General features: G+C 54.3%; 1 protein-coding gene across 1 annotated transcript in view; it reads left to right on the top strand.

Annotated features, from left to right (window-relative positions):
- ZNF316 (zinc finger protein 316) overlaps nt 1-12,000 on the top strand; it is a 32,671-nt gene extending 20,671 nt beyond the window's left edge. The window contains exons 9-13 of the mRNA XM_006859862.1: nt 1,158-1,475; nt 1,634-1,764; nt 2,533-2,659; nt 3,077-3,190; nt 9,641-12,000. Of these exons, the coding sequence (XP_006859924.1) occupies nt 1,158-1,475; nt 1,634-1,764; nt 2,533-2,659; nt 3,077-3,190; nt 9,641-12,000 (3,050 nt within the window). The remainder of the gene's footprint in view (nt 1-1,157; nt 1,476-1,633; nt 1,765-2,532; nt 2,660-3,076; nt 3,191-9,640) is intronic.
- The last annotated feature ends 4,525 nt before the right edge of the window (nt 12,001-16,525 follow it).

Below are 16,525 nucleotides of genomic sequence, written 5' to 3' on the forward strand. Positions count from 1 at the left end.
TGATTTTTAGTGGGCTTGGCTCACTTTTAAGGAGCCCTGGTGGCACAGTGGGTTACATGTTGAGCTGCTAACTTGAAGGTCAGTGGTTCAAACCCCCCCCCCCCCAGCTGCTTCATGACAGACTTAACAGTCTTGGAAAGCCTATACAGGGTCTCTATGAGGCAGAATCGACTTGATAGCAGTGGGTTTGGTTTTTTGGTTGGTTTTGGCTCACTTTGCTTCAGCTGTTCCTTTGGAAATGACCTCGCTCATTGGGGCTCATTGGACACTGATGGGGCAGATGCTGTTTATGCTCATAAAGAAGCCAAGCCCGAGACCCTGTCCTGCCCTCAGGTGCGTGGAGAGACATGCAGCTGGGAACAAGGATGCCCCATATGTCTGCAGACCCCAACTCTCTCTTCACTCTCTGGTCCATGACCCAGGCTCTGAGCACACGACCATAAGCATCTGAAGTTGGTCTGATGGGGGCTTGAGAACAGTTTGGCCCCAGATGTCTCTCTGTCCACCTTGCTGATCTGGCCATGAGCCAAACCTCAGGGATCCATTGAGCTTTGGTCCAGATGCACAGAGAAGCCAGTTCACATTCCCGCTCTCTACTCTCCCATGTCTTGTAGAATGGAGCTCGACTAGACAATGAGGACACTCGGCAGACTGACCTAAGGAAACTGCGGGGCTGCCTCACCTGCTCCGGCCCTACCCAATGTGCCTGCACTTGCTCCGGCTGTCCTTGCTGAGTCCACCTTCACGGGTGGCTGGCTGCCTGGGTCAGCATCCCTTTGCTCTGTGTAGTGTAGGGGCGCTCCTTGCAGGCAGCATTTACCCCTGAAAACGAAATGTGACCCCCGAAAATTACACTGTGGGCCAAGGGAATAAAAGCCTTGGGGGAAGTGGTTGATCTCCCTCAAGAAAGTCCTACAGGTCACCCCAAGCATAGGCTTGCTAGCAAGATGGAGCCCGAGCCTAGCTGGTCCCAGATGTCTTAGTATCCCAGGTCCCTGCACTTATCTCTAACTGCTCTAACTGGGGAGTAAAGCCTGCCTCCCTCAGCACTGGGGAGGAGGGGGAGTCCCGCCAGGATTTGCTGTGTAGAGGGGAGCACAAGGTGACTTCCAGGTGCATCTGTGTTCCAGACTGAGCTGAGTGAGACTTCCTTCCAGAGCCCATGGCAGCCCTGCACACGATGCCAGATGCCCCGTCCTCCCTGCTGGAGAGGGCGGAGGACGGGTCGGAATGTGGTTCCCGTCAGGTGGAGGAGGAGGGAAAGGAGGAAGAAGTGGAGGAGTTAGACGACTCCGAGGAGGAGGAGATAGGAGTGGAGGAAGAGGAGGAGGTGGCTGAGGGACAGGTGGCAGAGGTGATGGCAGAGCTGGAAGAGGAGGAGGAAGTGGTGGCCGAGGAGCAGAGTCCCATGTTGGAGACCCAGAATCGACTGAACAGAGCAGGAAGCACCAAGTCCCCAGGCGTTCGGGAGAAGGGTAAGAAGAAGGGGCCAGTGGGCATGGAGGGGACGAAGACAGGGGCTTGGCCAGAGGAGCAGGAGCTGGAGCACTCGGGTCCAGAGCTGCCTGACAGGTAGGGAGGGCCAGGATACCAGACCAGATGCAAAAAGTTTCTGAGAGATGGCTCCCCTTAGCTCTGCAGACCTCCCAGATTCCAGACTTTCCTGGGGATGAGGCCTTGGAGGAGGAAGATGATATGGATGAGGAGGAGGACGAGGAGGAAGAAGAGGTGGCTGAGAAGGAGTTTTTAACAGCTGGGTCCCAGGTGAGTGGGCGCCTGTCATTGAAGCAGGATTCCCCAGGGAGGCCTTGGCCTCCACTGCCCTGAGGACCCTGTTAGTAACCACAGAGCACTGGGGTGTCCAGGCCTGGCCCAACTTGGAGCTACTAGGGGCTGTGGGCTTTGCTTTACTGGGACCTGACCACCCATCCCAGGCCACTGGAATGTCCCCGTCACTTTATCCGCTCCCCTACCCACTCAGCTGTACTCGCCACACCTGGCTCTGCCCCAAGGTCTGGGCCAGTCCCTGTCTGCAGTGGTTCCCTCTGTCTGGAGGCTGGTTCTGGTCAGCCATCAACCCAGGTACTGGGGCCCACACTCAGCCAGTACCACTTGTCCACTCAGAGGTGGCCTCCATGTATTCAATGTGACCATGGCATTTGTTTCCACCAGGCTGGATCAGGAGGGCTGGGAGGTAGCCGGTGTGGGCTCTGTCATCTCCTGACCTTCAGCAAGTCCCAACTCTGTCCCTACAGCTGTGCTGTCTGTCACCTCCCCAAGACCAAGTTTTCTGTGTCTGAAACAAACGGAACTGGGGTCCCGCCTCCAGGGCCAGGGGAGATCTGAGAGCCTTTATGCTATGCTGGCATTTTAAATCCTCAGTGAGAGCTGGGGATGATATCACCCTGTGAGATAGCACATGGTGATAGATCAGCCACGAGAGCCCTGCCTTGGGGTCTCAGCCCATCTCTCTGCATGCTCTGTCCCCCACCTGAGTCCATGGAGGGCAGTGTTCCGGGCTTCATTTTCCAGGGGCTGGTGACCTTTGAGGATGTAGCTGTGTATTTCTCGCTGGAGGAGTGGGACAGGCTGGACACGTGCCAGCGGGACCTCTACAAGGATGTCATGCAGGAGAACTATGGCATCCTGGTATCTCTGGGTAAGGAGGCCCTGGTGGGCCCCAGATGCCACCAGCTCAAAGGGCTGTCGGGTATGGCTGTGGGAGACGGGGGCTTCCGGGACCTCAGGTCTTAGAGAAGGGGGTGCCAGAGTCAGCCTGCTCCAGGGAAGCTGGGTCCCTGGAGCCAGGTGGCCGTGCAAATCTGGGTTCTGAGCATGTTCCCCATTGGCCTTGAGTGAGGTTGAGGGAGTGGGGTGGAAGGGCTGAGCTGGCCAGTCAGCTCTGGAAAGAAGGGAAGGTGGGCTTTCCTGGAGCAGAGGCGGAGTGGGGTGGGGTGGGCTAGGTCTGGACGCTCAGAGAAGAGGAGACGAGAAGCAGCTGGTGGCTGAGTTCTGTGTGTGAGGGTGAGGGCGGCCGGGTGCAGCCTGAGCTGCCGGCTGTGTTCCTCCTGGGCAGGATATCCAATCCCCAAGCCGGATCTGATCTTCCGCCTGGAACAAGGGGAAGACCCATGGGTCCCAGACAGCCCCCGTCCTGAGGAGGGAGACATTGTCACTGGCGTCTACACAGGTGAGCATGAGTGGAACAGCTCGGGTCACTGCCTGCACAGCTCTGGGGAGCTCCCATCAGAACATGGCCTCACCAGCTTTCCTGGCCGTTCCCCTGGATAACTGTTTGGAGGTTTCCATGGCGACCAAGCTAAATTCCCTCCTAACCTCTGCCTTTTTACCTTGGTTGTATCTGGTCTCAGCTCCATAGAGACCCCGGGTCTAGCAGGCTCATGTGGTGGTGGTAATGGTGTGATGTTCCGCTCAGTTGATGACACTGTAGGACAGAGTAGAACTGCTCTTCCTCATGACATGCTCAGAGTATGTGAGATACAGTCTCTCCAGCCTCACATCTGAGGAGCATTGCTGCTGTTCAGTGCTGGCGAGTCGGTTCTGACTCATAGCGACCCTACATAGGGATTCCAAGGAGTGGCTGGTGAGTCTGAAATGCCGACCTTAACAGTTCAGACTGACCTTGCAGTCCAGTGTTTATCCTGCAATGTCACTCCAGGAGCACTGGAGATCTTCATAAAAAATAAGTTGTTGAGTCAGCCCCGACTCAAGGCGATCCTCTGTGTGTCAGAGCACAGCTGGGCTCCATAGATTTCAGTGGCTAAGTTTCTAGAAGTAGACCTCCAGGTGTTTCTTCTGAGGTACCTCTAGGTGGACGCAAACTACCAGCCTTGAGATTAGAAGTGGAGCCTGTTAACTGTTTGCCCCCCACGGTGCCATCAAGCCAGTTGCAACTCTTAGCGACCGTGTGTGACAGAGAGAGAACTGTCTCAGGGTTTTCTAGACGCGGTCATCTTTATGGTAGCATGTGGCCAGGCCTTGCTCCGTCACAGCTGCTTGCTAGTGGCTTCAAACTGCCAACCTGTTGGTTAGCAGCAGGGTGCATGAACTGGTGGCATCACCAAGGACACCGTGGGACTGCCCCGTGGGGTTTCCGAGACTGTCAGTCTTTACGGGAGCAGACAGCGTCGTCTTTCACTCACAGAACAGCTGATAGGGTTCAACCACCAACCGTGCAGTTAGCAGTTCATCACTTACCCCAGACCAAACATCAAACCTGCCATTGAGTCGATTCCAACTCAGTGACCCTGTAAGGTTTCCAAAACTAAATCTTTATGGGAACAGACAGCTTTAGTTTTCTCCTGTGGAGGGGCTGGTAGATTTGAACTGCCAACCTTGTGGTTAGCAGTCCAGTAATATCCTACAGCATACCTGTCGCCCTCTTGGACTCTGTGGTTTTAGGAGTTTTGGGTTAGTGAGGGCAGGTTGTCAGGTTGTGGCTTGGAGCTGGAACTGGACATGCCGAGCTGGGGCTGCGTGAGTCCCCACTTCCTTCTAGATCCAGAGCCTTCAGCTCTGCCTGTTTCAGCAACTCTGAAAACAGGAGGGCCTAGAGGCAGGCTGTGGGCAGTGGCCCTGACTTGGGTGAGCAACTATGGGCTTAAGAAGTTGAGGAAACTTTGGAGAAATGTGCCAAGAAGGCATTTGAGGTGACAATTTTCTCCCAAGGCATCGGATATCGCTCTAACTCTGTTCCTTCAAAGCCCTGCACCCTAAGCCTTGCTTTGTTTGGCTGAAGAAGGAGACTGTCAGCCACACCCATGGTTTCTGGCCCACAGATGGGCTTTTCAGTACTCTTCAGGGCTTCATGGGGCTCTGGGGGTCTGTTTCAGTGTGTTAACAAACTCAGCAGAAGTCTGTGCCCCTCTTGGGCGCTCTGAGTTTTGGCCTTGAGTATCCCTGACCTCTCGAGGGCATTACTCACTCAGAGCAGGGAGCAGATACTTTAAGAATACAAAAAAACCGGTCACCACCAACAGTGTGGGTACATGGGTCCTCTTTGTTCTGGAAACAATCCTGCAAAGTAGCCAGTGAGAGATCACTAACTCCGTGTTAGTGTGAAGCCGACATTTCTGGTGGTCACTGTGTGGACCCCAGTGGGGTCGGGGCTCTGATCTTCATTCTTAGGCCCTTCTCCTTGCTGCTGATACACTTCCTGCCGTGACTTTCTCCCCTCCCCCAGACTCTCCTGTACACTTTTCTGAGTTTCAGTATTGGGGGGAGCCAGTGAGTGATACTGCTGTTATTTCGAGGCTGAGGTTGGGAATGGGTAGTCAGTCCTTTCTCAGAGGAGCCAAGTAGGAGACCTGCCCTGTTGTTGTTTGTTGCCATCGAGTCAGTTCCAACTCAGTGACCCCAGGAACCAAACTGCCTGGTCCTGCGCCATCCTTGCAGTCATTGCTGGGTTTGAGCGCATGGTTGTAGTTAGCGTGTCAATCCATCTTGTTGGGGATCTTCCTCTTTTATGCTGACCCTCCGCTTTTCCAAGCATGACTGGTCCTTCTTGATCACATGTCTTTGCCATCCTTGCTTCTAAGGAGTGTTCTGGCTGTACTCCTTCTAAGACAGATTTGTATCAGCATCTCTCAGAAGATCCTTCCGGAGGCAGTAAGCATGTGCTGGTCTAGATGCACACCCCACCCCCGCCCCCCGGGCCAGCCTCCCCATTGATTCTTGGAGGCAACTGGGCTCTAGCCTTTTTTCCTGAGTGCAATGCAAAGCGACTTAGTAGGGGCTGATCAGAACATGTGAATCTTGGGGCAGGGATATCATTCAGTCCATCACAGCTCCCCTTTGAGTTTAGGTGACCCCCACTGTGTGATCTGTGTCTGACTAAGTGTGCTCCAAGATGGGGCCAGTGCTGTCCTCAGGACTGGTGGTGGGTGCTGGGAGCAGGCAGTCCTGGGTGTATGTCATGACATAGAAGCTTTGAGTCCGCCCACCAGGCCTTTGTCCATGACTATAGCTGCAGGCCATCTGCTAAATGTCCCCGCCTGCTCACCTCCTGGAGTCCTGGTGTGGTGCTGTGGGTTAATGCGCTGGACTGTAATGTCACTTTGAACCGCAAAGTTGGTGGTTCGGGCTCAGCAGCCACTCCTTGGAAACCCTCACAGGGTTGCTATAAGTCAGAGCTCGGGTGACGGCACTTAACAACAATTTGCTTCCTGTCTTCAGTCCTGTTCAGCAGGGCTGGTGGAGAATGCCTGGGTCTGGGTAGGACAGATGCGAACTGTTCAGAGACCAATTCTGCATTTTTGTTCTGTGATTTTGCAAGACACTAGTGGGGAGTCACTCTGGGGAGCGCAGTGGTTCCATACGGTTAGCACTGGACTGCGAACCACAAGGTCTACGGTTCGAGCCTGCCAGCTGCTCTGTGTGAAAAACATGAGGCTTTCTGCTTCCGTGAAGATGCAAAGCCTTGGAAACCCTGTACAAATACGCTATGAGTTGGAAATGACTCAATGGCACTTAGCAACAACAATAGGTGTTCTCTGAGAGCCCAGGGGTGGTTGCTGTAGGATCAGCACTGAACTGCTAATCCTACGGTTGGCAGTTCAAACCCACCAGCCGCTCTTGGAAAGCCTGTACAGGATCACTATGACTTGGAATTGACGACACCTAACAACAATAACAGTGTGCTCTGGAGACCTCATTTGTGTTCCTCAGACAAGTTGAGCCTCACATAAATCTGAGACTGTAGCCAAGTCCTACTCAGGTACCCACCACCTCCTGGACCCAAACTTGAAGCTTCCATCCCACTCTGCCCTCTGCCCCTTGTCTAGGTTCCCCTTGCCAGAACATCTGCAGCCTGCTAGACTTTTTCCTCCCCCGCCGCCCCCCTCCCACGCCTCCTCCTCTTCATCTTTTTGTACCCTGCCCCACCTGCCTTCCTTTCTTCACCTGGCTTAAGGAACAGTGTCCCTCTCCCTCCCTTGTGGGTGCCCACTGTAATCACTCACCAGACCCCTGCCCCTGGAGCAGGATATGCAGCTGGAGAAAGGCCTGCAGGTGGGCTGACCATCAGCCCCTGACACTGCCTGACATGGAGGACTAGAAGTCTCTGCAAATTAGTCTTGTCCATCCCCAGTCAGGACCCAGAAGGCCCTGCTGGTTTCCCCTTCCCAGAAGGCTATCCTTGAACCCCTGCTCTGCCTTCAACCCAGAAACCCTGTTGTCCCTCATGATCTCTTCAGGGGCCACGCTTATTCACCTCCAAGGTCAAGGCCTTTGCAGTAGATGTCTCAGAGAAACTGAGGCCCCTTCTGTTCTCCTCACCCCTCGGGGGTGGTCCCCCCAGGCTCCAGAGAAGCCATGCTGACCTTGGCCCATCCTCCTGTCTTTGCCCACTTCCTCTTACCCCCTAGCTGAGAAGGGCATCCCACACTGCCTCCCACCAGTATGCCCTGCACCCCCCCAGCTAGGGGGTGTCTGACCCATACTTACGGGGATCTGAGAACTGGCAGACCCCCTGGGAAGCTCTCCCCAGCCTCTGCTGTAGCCTGAGTCAGCTGTTCAAGAGCATCCCCCCTCCGGACTCTGGGCCACTTTTGTCAGCAGGGACAGGCTGGTCTTCCTATGGGTTCCTGTTGGGTCCCTAAAGTGGCCCTGTCTCTTCCTGAGTCTTGTCTTAGGGTTTGGCTACCAGTGTGTTTGGGTCCTTGGCTGTAACCTTAGGTACGCACACACAGCCCACTAAGACACTATGCTTGAATCTCCCCGTCTACCTTGTAGGAGTGTCTGATTAAAACCAACTCGAGGAACCCTAAGGGGCCATGATAGTGCATTGGGTAGCTAACCACAAGGTTGGCAATTCAAACCCATCAGCTTCTCCATGGGAGGCTGTCTGCGGCCATTCAGTCTCAGAAATCCATGGAGCAGTTCTGCTCCACCCTGTAGGTTGGTTTTGAAAGAATCCTCCTCAGTCTCCAGGTCAAATCCCCTTCGATAATCATGGAAGCCTTCAAAGCTGCCCCTGCTTCTCTGGATGTGGGAAAGCTGCTGCCACAGAAAGCTGGGTGCCCAGTGAGGTGGCTGTGGGCCTTCTCTGTGCAGCCCCTGAAGCCTTAGGTGGGAGTTAGAGATGCACTCGCTTAATCACAGGACAACTGGGTCTTCTCTTTGGAAGATTATTTTTAATAGAATAGTATAATGGCACTAATTATAGAAAACATAGAAATGACTGCAAGGTGTGAACAAATAAAGTGGCCTCTTTTTCCATCTGTCTGTATGGTGCCTGTTTGTCACTGCGGAATTATGCTCATGGACTGGGGCTGGCTTTTATTTTGCTGTTCTGTGCCAGCTCTTCCCCCTCCCCCAAGACTAGCTCTCTGAATTGAACAGACAACTGATAGAACAAATGGAGGCAGGTAGAGACCACCTCCCTGGTGCCAGCTTCCCCTCCCGCCTGGGTAATAATCATTGGTCCTGGCTCACTGTGCCAGGTGACCAGCTCCAGCCAGAGCCTCGGGGGCAGGACCCTTCTGGATGTTGGGTTTCTGAGGTGGGCACAATGCAAAGTGTTCATAAGGGCGGACATCTGGTTGCCACAGACCAGGCTGTCCCTCATGGTTCCTGTGGTGTCATCTCTGGGACATCAGTCCCCTCCCGGGTGTACAGTGGTGGTGGGCAGACCAGCACCATCTAACAAATGAGAAAACCCAATAGACCCGACTCCCCAGCCATACCCTACATCACCTGTACTGCCCTCTTGTGAAATAGGAAGAGATGGGAGCCGTGGGGTGCAGCTCAGGGGCCACAGCAGGAGCTCAAGCTGTCCTCACCTGCAGTAATGGGAGTTCCCTGAAGGCCAACCGTGGTTTTGGCAGACAGGACTGTTTCCCCAATTCATGGCAGATCAAAAAACCATCAAGCAGAGCTTGCTGCTTAGTGGGAAAGGCTCCTGGGCTCTGGGGACTTGTGGTAGAGTGAGCGTGGCTCCTGGTAGAGTGAGCGTGGCGAGCTGACCTGCTGGCCCTCAGCCCAGGGCCTCTTTTCCTGGACTCCATGTGGGGATGGAAGGAAGGCCCCTAACTGCTGGCTAGCCCAAACCTAGTGAAGAAGTCGGGGAAGAGATGCTGAGCTAAGCTTAGATGTTCATCAAGGTTGGTACTCACTGGACACTTGAGGCTGAAGAGGCCTGCCCAGGAGGGAAGCTCTGCAGGAGACTGGGGGTGTTGGGGAAACTGCCTCTGGGTCTCCATTCTTAGGGGTACAGGATCTCATCAGCTTCAGCTGTCATAAGAACCTGCAGACATTCTGTACCATGCCTACTTACCAGCACTGTCCACAGGTCCAGGAGAGAGCGGGACATCTGGAAGAGGTATTAGTTGAGGCCAACAAGTAAAGGAGCCCCAGTCTTCCAAGGAGTCACCATCATAAGCATTCCTTCCATGTGCATTTCTTGTGCCTACAAAGCTTATAACTGGGAGACAGGAGGTTGCTATACTGCCCCTGGGCCCTACAGGATAGATGATGGGGTGTGAACACAAGCTCACTTCCATCTCATGAAGGCACCTTGGCTTCCACCAGGCAGGGGAGACCTGGCATTGGGAGTGTTTAGAGATTCTGCAGAAGTCTGGCTTCTCTTCACTTCTCTTGCCTCATGCCTTGTCTTCTTCAGGAGCCTGGTACTGGACTGATGACATGGAGGACCATGAGGAGGAAGATGATGAGGACTTCCTGGCAGAGGTGGCGGAGGAGGAGAATGAGCCCCCTGGGCTGTGGTCCGCTGCCTATGGTGTGGGGGACGTTCCTGGGACGTGGGGTCCAGATGACTCGGATACAGCCCAGACCCTAGAGGGGTGGGGTTCTGACCCTGGTGACCTCAGGATCCTGGCCGATGGGTCAGAGGCGAAGCCTTTCCTAACTGACAAGGAGCCTGACTCAAACCTGGTGGCACCCTGGGTGTTTCCAGCTGCGGTAACTGCCCCAGTTGGGCGGCCAGAGACCACCTGTGATGTATGTGGTAAAGTGTTTCCTCACCGCTCCCGACTGGCAAAACACCAGCGCTACCACGCCGCCATCAAGCCTTTCGGCTGTGAGGAGTGTGGCAAGGGCTTCGTGTACCGCTCACACCTGGCCATCCACCAGCGCACGCACACGGGCGAGAAGCCCTTTCCATGCCCAGACTGTGGCAAACGCTTTGTCTACAAGTCACACCTGGTGACGCATCGGCGCATTCACACCGGCGAGCGGCCTTACCGCTGCACATTTTGCGGCGCGGGCTTTGGCCGCCGCTCCTACCTGGTTACGCATCAGCGGACGCACACGGGTGAACGGCCCTACCCGTGCCCGCACTGTGGCCGTAGCTTTAGCCAGAGCTCAGCGCTGGCACGCCACCAAGCCGTGCACACCACCGACCGGCCGCATTGCTGTCCGGACTGTGGCCAGACCTTTCGTCTCCGCGCCGACTTCCAGCGCCACCGGCGCGGCGGTGCTTGCACTGAGTCCGGGACCAATGGGCGACGGGAGGACCCCTGCGAGACAGCAGGACCAGAGGAGGCCGAGGCGGAGCCCGAGCCTGAACCTGAACCTGAGCCTGAACCTGAGCCTGAACTTGAACCTGAACCTGAGCCTGAACTTGAACCTGATGTGGGTGAGGCCGACGGGGACGGGGATGATGAGGCACCAGAAGCAACAGGCAGTCTGGAGCGCAAGGAGGCCACAGAGCCAATGCGACAGAGCCTGGAGCTGGGGAACGGCCTGGGAGAGGGAGAGGGCCCATCTTCTCACCCGCTTGGCTTCCCCTTCCCAATGCACCCCAAGTCCTGGCTGCACCCCGATGGTTTTCCCATGCTGGGTCTCCCAGACTTAAGGGATCGGCTGCCAGCCGATGCGCATGCCCTGCCAGGATCCCTGGGTGGCCCACTCTCACTGGTGGAGGGTGTAGGACTGGCCTCTGATCCCTTCAGGGGGGGCGGTGGCCCAGGGAGCGGCAGCGGAGGCGGGCTGCGAGCCTTCGGGCCTGCAGTCGGGGGACTCCTGGCCGAGCCGGCACCGGCAGCACTGCCAGAGGAGGAGAGCCCATGGATCTGTTCTGACTGTGGCAAGACATTTGGGCGCCGCGCGGCGCTAGCCAAGCACCAACGCTACCACGCGGGAGAGCGACCACATCGCTGCGCCGACTGTGGCAAGAGCTTCGTCTACGGTTCACACCTGGCACGCCATCGGCGTACACACACGGGAGAGCGGCCCTTCCCGTGCCCAGAGTGTGGTGCGCGCTTCGCCCGTGGCTCGCATCTGGCGGCGCACGTGCGTGGTCACACGGGCGAGAAGCCTTTCGTGTGCGGCGTGTGCGGTGCAGGCTTCAGCCGCCGCGCCCACCTGACGGCGCACGGGCGTGCGCACACGGGCGAACGACCCTATGCCTGCGGCGAGTGCGGTCGGCGATTCGGGCAGAGCGCGGCGCTGACTCGGCACCAGTGGGCGCACGCAGAGGAGAAGCCACACCGCTGTCCCGACTGCGGCAAGGGCTTCGGCCACAGCTCAGACTTCAAACGGCATCGGCGCACGCACACGGGCGAGAAACCCTTCCGCTGCGCGGACTGTGGCCGCGGCTTCGCACAGCGCTCCAACCTTGCCAAACACCGCCGCGGTCACACGGGCGAACGGCCCTTCCCGTGCCCAGAGTGCGGCAAGCGCTTTTCACAGCGCTCGGTGCTGGTCACGCACCAGCGCACACACACCGGTGAGCGGCCCTACGCTTGCGGGCATTGCGGCCGCCGTTTCTCACAGAGCTCGCACCTACTAACGCACATGAAGACACACCGTGGCATGACCGGCACTCCCGCCCAGGCGGCAGCCCCCAAGACCGAGGCACGCACCAAGGGCCCTGGAACCGGGACTGTGGGGTCGAGCACTGGTCCCGGGGAGCGTGGGAGCGCCCTACGGGAGTTCGCGGGTGGGACGAGCTTCGGCTCCGAGCCACCACCAGCCACATTCCCGGGGCCCTCCAGCACCTACGAGGAGACCAGCCTGTGAGAGGGTCTGGAGGCCAATGAGTGTCCCAGTCCCAGGTGTGGTGCTTTCCCCTCGGCCCCCTCCCCACGGCCTCGGGCTGCACTCCGGGTCCGCTCCTGCAGAAGGGCTGGGGCGCTTGATGTGGCTTGGCGGCGAGGGGGCTCCTCGAAACGCCATGGGCGTGAGAGGGAAGGGTAGTGGGGGGCGGCCTCCCTGGGGCTGTGCTGAGGCCAAGTAGCGGGCATGGCGGGCGGTGGTATTTGACCCTATCGGACGTGGGAGGACAGATGGCTTAGGAGTTTTACAGCGAGGAAGGGGAACCTTTACGTGGACAGGAAGGTGGGCTAGTCGAGGGCAGAGCTGACATCTAGGTCACCGGTGGATCTGGCTGATGACTACCTCTCATTCCTCCATGGGTGGTTTTAGGGACCCTCTAATCATTTGGTGCTGCTCAGGAAGTGTTTACTGTCTGCTCCCGTGAAGATCTGCAAACTGTATGGAGTCTTATGAGTCGGAATCAGCTCAGAGGCAGGGAATCTGAGGGTTTGAGTTTCTGGAAGTGTTCAAAGCTGTTCATGGAGCTAATCAAAGCCTGGCAGGTCCTCAAAAGAAACGGGTTATGAAAGCTTTGGTTGGCAAAAAAAAAAAGCCTATTGGGAATATTTCTTTACAACTCTGCTTGGCCTAAAAATCTGGCAGGAGGAGAAAAAAAAAAAGCCAGAAATCAAATTGGTGCGCTCCCTTCCCCCTCCGTGGATGGTTTGCTCGTGTCAATGGCCCCAAACGAGTTTGATAAGGACTTTACTATCTGGAGTCCCCACACCCTTCGCCCTGCCTCAACCCTGGGACCAGCAAATTGCTGGTTACACTGGCTCGATTGTAATCTGAGCTTCCTGGGTGCTTTGGCCCTCTGACCATCAGGGACTAGCATGCTTGCCCTGAGACTCTCAGGAAGCAGGTGGTTCTGTGCGGTGCTGCCTTCTGTGCCCCTACACTGTAGTTAAACAACTGATGATGGTCACAGGATTTTCCCCATGTCCCATAGTTAGAGGCCCACAACATTTACAGGTCTCTTTCACTCAGTTTTTGTCATACCGTGTTTCTGTTTAGAGACCCAGTTTACAGAGTGGATGATGGAGCCGCGGGCAGGACATACCTACTGGTGTGGTCTGAGCCCACACACAGTAACCAAATGGAGCCTCCAACTATGCAAGGCACCCCACCTTCTGGGAGTCACTGGCAGGCAGCTGAGGTGAGGTCCCATGAGACCCCTCTCCCACTCACTTTAGGCTTTTTGCAGGGTCAGGCACAGAGCGGAAGCAACTATATTCCCTTGTAGACCTAGTTCCTTCCATTTTAGTGTAGACAGGACCTCGGGGGCTGAGAGCCAACAGCCAGGCTGCAGGGGCTGGGGGCGGGTAGGAGGCTCAGTAGTGGTGGGTGGGAGCGGGCCTGGGTGGTGGTGGTAAGGGTTAGTTGTGCTGGGTGAGATGCAGTATGGGTGGGTGGTGAGGAGCGTCAGGGGCCTGGGAGATAGTGTTGGTGGTGGAGGAAGCCCTCTCTGCCCCACGGGCATTCCCAGCTCCGTTCTTAACACCAGTTTCTCAACTCTCCAAGTGGGACAGAAGCCTCAGAAAGGGTCAAGAGGAGAGCAGACTGGGTGGATCAGGGACAGGGTCTGGCCCTGCTCTTGCAGACTTGGCACACCCTGAGTGCATGCCCTCAGTGCCTCTTGTAGGCCCTGCTGCTTCTCTTCTGCCACTATGGGCAGGAAGGCTCAGCTTTAATAAAGAACGGAGAAACAAGCTTTCTGGCTGGATTCAGTGTTGTTGCCGCTCGGCCTTAAGGCCCACCTGCCCAGGAGGATTTTCCAGGCCTCATACCCTGTCATCTGGTTTCTGCTAACACTGCAGGGCCAGGGATGGCCCAAGAGGAGTCAGGCTCAAGACAATCTTGCTATCTGTGTGTCCCAAAAGGTCCTCCACACTGCTGAATATTCTTATAGTACTGACACCTATTTTAGGACCTTATGGGGTCGGGAATTGCTCAGCCAGCCTTCCAGTGCCTGGAGGAAGGGTGGTTTAGCCACATGCCAATGCCACAGACTTTACCTGTGGCCCCAAACCCCTGTGGGTTTATCCTCAGCTCTCCTACACCTAAGCCAGAGCAAAGTGCAAACCCCCAGGTCCCCCCGAAACCTGCTTTTCAATTGACTTGCTGGCCTTTTCATTCTCACCATGTGGTCAGCTATGACCCTTCCAGTGTTTCCTCCTGGATTTGGGAATGTAAACCTTGATGAAAATGCTCTTTTCAAATGTCAATTGAAAGCTTCAGAACAGAGCAACCCAATCTTTCAGTTTTCTTTTTTAAAAGGACCTAGTTTAACGGTTTGGACAATCTATCTAGAAAGCTAAATTATTCCCACATCTTAGGATTCTCTAGCCAAACACTTTTTTTGTTTTAGGGAAACAAACAAAAACCCAACCCCACTGATCATAGGAAAAAAGTTAAAAAAGTAGACGTTATACTTTAGAGAGGATTTCCAAATTTCTTGAATCCTGATTCATTCTGCAAATATCTACTTAGCTTCTCCTATTGCTTGCTATAGGAGTCCTGGTGTGATGCTGTAGGATAAGCACTGGACTTCTAGGTCAGCTTGAACCACAAGTTCAGCGGTTCAAACCCACCAGCCACTCTCAGAAACCCAATACAGGGTCGCTATGCATGGGAGCCAATTTGGCACACAACAGCAACAAATGTGCTCTAAAGGAGCCCTAGTGGCGTCGTAGACTATGCACTGGACTGCTAACTTCAAGGTCAGCAGTTAAAACCTTTTGGTTAGCATCTGAACACTTAACCACTTTGCCACCAGGGTTACTCCTGGCAATGATGGTAACCAAAAGTAGTGATTTTGATTTTCTCATTGACACCCCATTTCCCTGGCCTTCTTCCTTTTTTCTTCTTCCTCTCACTTTCTTCAAACATTTCCTTCTAATCTTTAGAAAATTTCTCCTAGTGATTACCTATAAAGTTGAGAATTGTGTTATATTTATTAAATAAAGCTTTATGTTCCTTATTCATGACATTTTTCCTGATTATAAAATACGTTTGTTGTTGTTAAGTGCTGTTGAGTTGGTTCTGACCCATAGCAACCCTGTATAGGGTTTCTGAGGAGCAGCTGGTAAACTTGAACACTGACCTTGCAGTTCAAAGTAACCTTGCAATCCAGCGCGTTAACCCACACCGCCACACCAGGACTCCATAATATACCTACTAGTTGTAAAAATTAAGGAGCCCTGATAGGGTAGTGGTTACAAATTGGGCTGCTAACCTCAAGGTCAGCAGTTCAAAACTACCATCTGTTCATGGGAGAAAAATAAGGTTTTCTGCTCCTGTAAAGATTTACAATCTCAGAAATTCTATACAGGGTTGCTATGAGTTAGAACCGACTCCACAGTGCACCATCACCACTGCCAGTTGTAAAAATTACAACTGTACAAAACTGTACATCCAACAATCAGACACCACCATTAGTGGTGTGGAATCAGACTTTTTTTGCATATAAAAATATTTTTAAACTAGGCATGTTGTTCGGAACCAACTCGATGGCACTTAACAACAACAACAAAGGCATGTTGTTGCAAAATGGTGGCTCAGGGTTACCTGCAGCAAAGCAGTCAGTTACTCTGAGACGAGTGCAGTGAAGCCAGCCAGGTTTCATGTATACCGACATACAGGAGTAGTCCTGGTGTAGCACTACAACTGATCACCACTGAACAGCTAACTACGTACGTGGTTGGCAGATCAAATCCACCAGCAGGTCCTTGAAAACCCTGTACAGGGTTGCTGTGAGTCAGAACGGACTCGACGGCACTTAACATCAACAATATACAGTGTGTGTATATACACTGGTGTGGCACTATAGGATAAGTACTGCACTGCTAACCACAAGGCCGACAGTTCAAGCCCACTAGCCCCTCTTTGGAAACACTACACAGTAATTATAGTCGGAAATGACTCCACCATGCCACTTAACTATAACAATATACAAGAGGCACAGGGACTGTGCATTTCCTCCAAAGAATGCTTTCCCAAGGAAAAAGGGCAAGAAGGATTTACATGGGTCTTGTGCATGAGAGGGATCTGAGGAACATTTCTGTAATAGCCCTCAGATGTGGGGGTTAACTACGGATCCTTCTATAGGAAGTGTAGATAACTCTCGTGACTTGCAAGATGAAGTTGCTTTAGCCAGTTATGATTTCAACTCCCTCCTGTTTTTTGTTAGTTTTCCATTTTTGGGAACTGAGGCGATGTTCTCACTTGGCTTCTTCCTGCTGATTTGGGGCACAGATTGGGATTTGTGAGGGAAACTGATGAAAGTCAGCAATAACTTGTTGGATACAGTGGCTCTTATTGGAGTCCAGATGTGGCGCTGCGTGTTAATGTGCAAAGTCGTTTTGAACCGCAAGGTCAGTAGTTCAAGCTCACCAGTCACTCCTTGGAAACCCCATCCAGGGTCATTATGAGTGGGAACCAACTCTACAGC

This window comes from Chrysochloris asiatica, unplaced genomic scaffold (genome assembly GCF_000296735.1).
Source record: "Chrysochloris asiatica unplaced genomic scaffold, ChrAsi1.0 scaffold00034, whole genome shotgun sequence".
NCBI lineage: Eukaryota > Metazoa > Chordata > Mammalia > Afrosoricida > Chrysochloridae > Chrysochloris > Chrysochloris asiatica.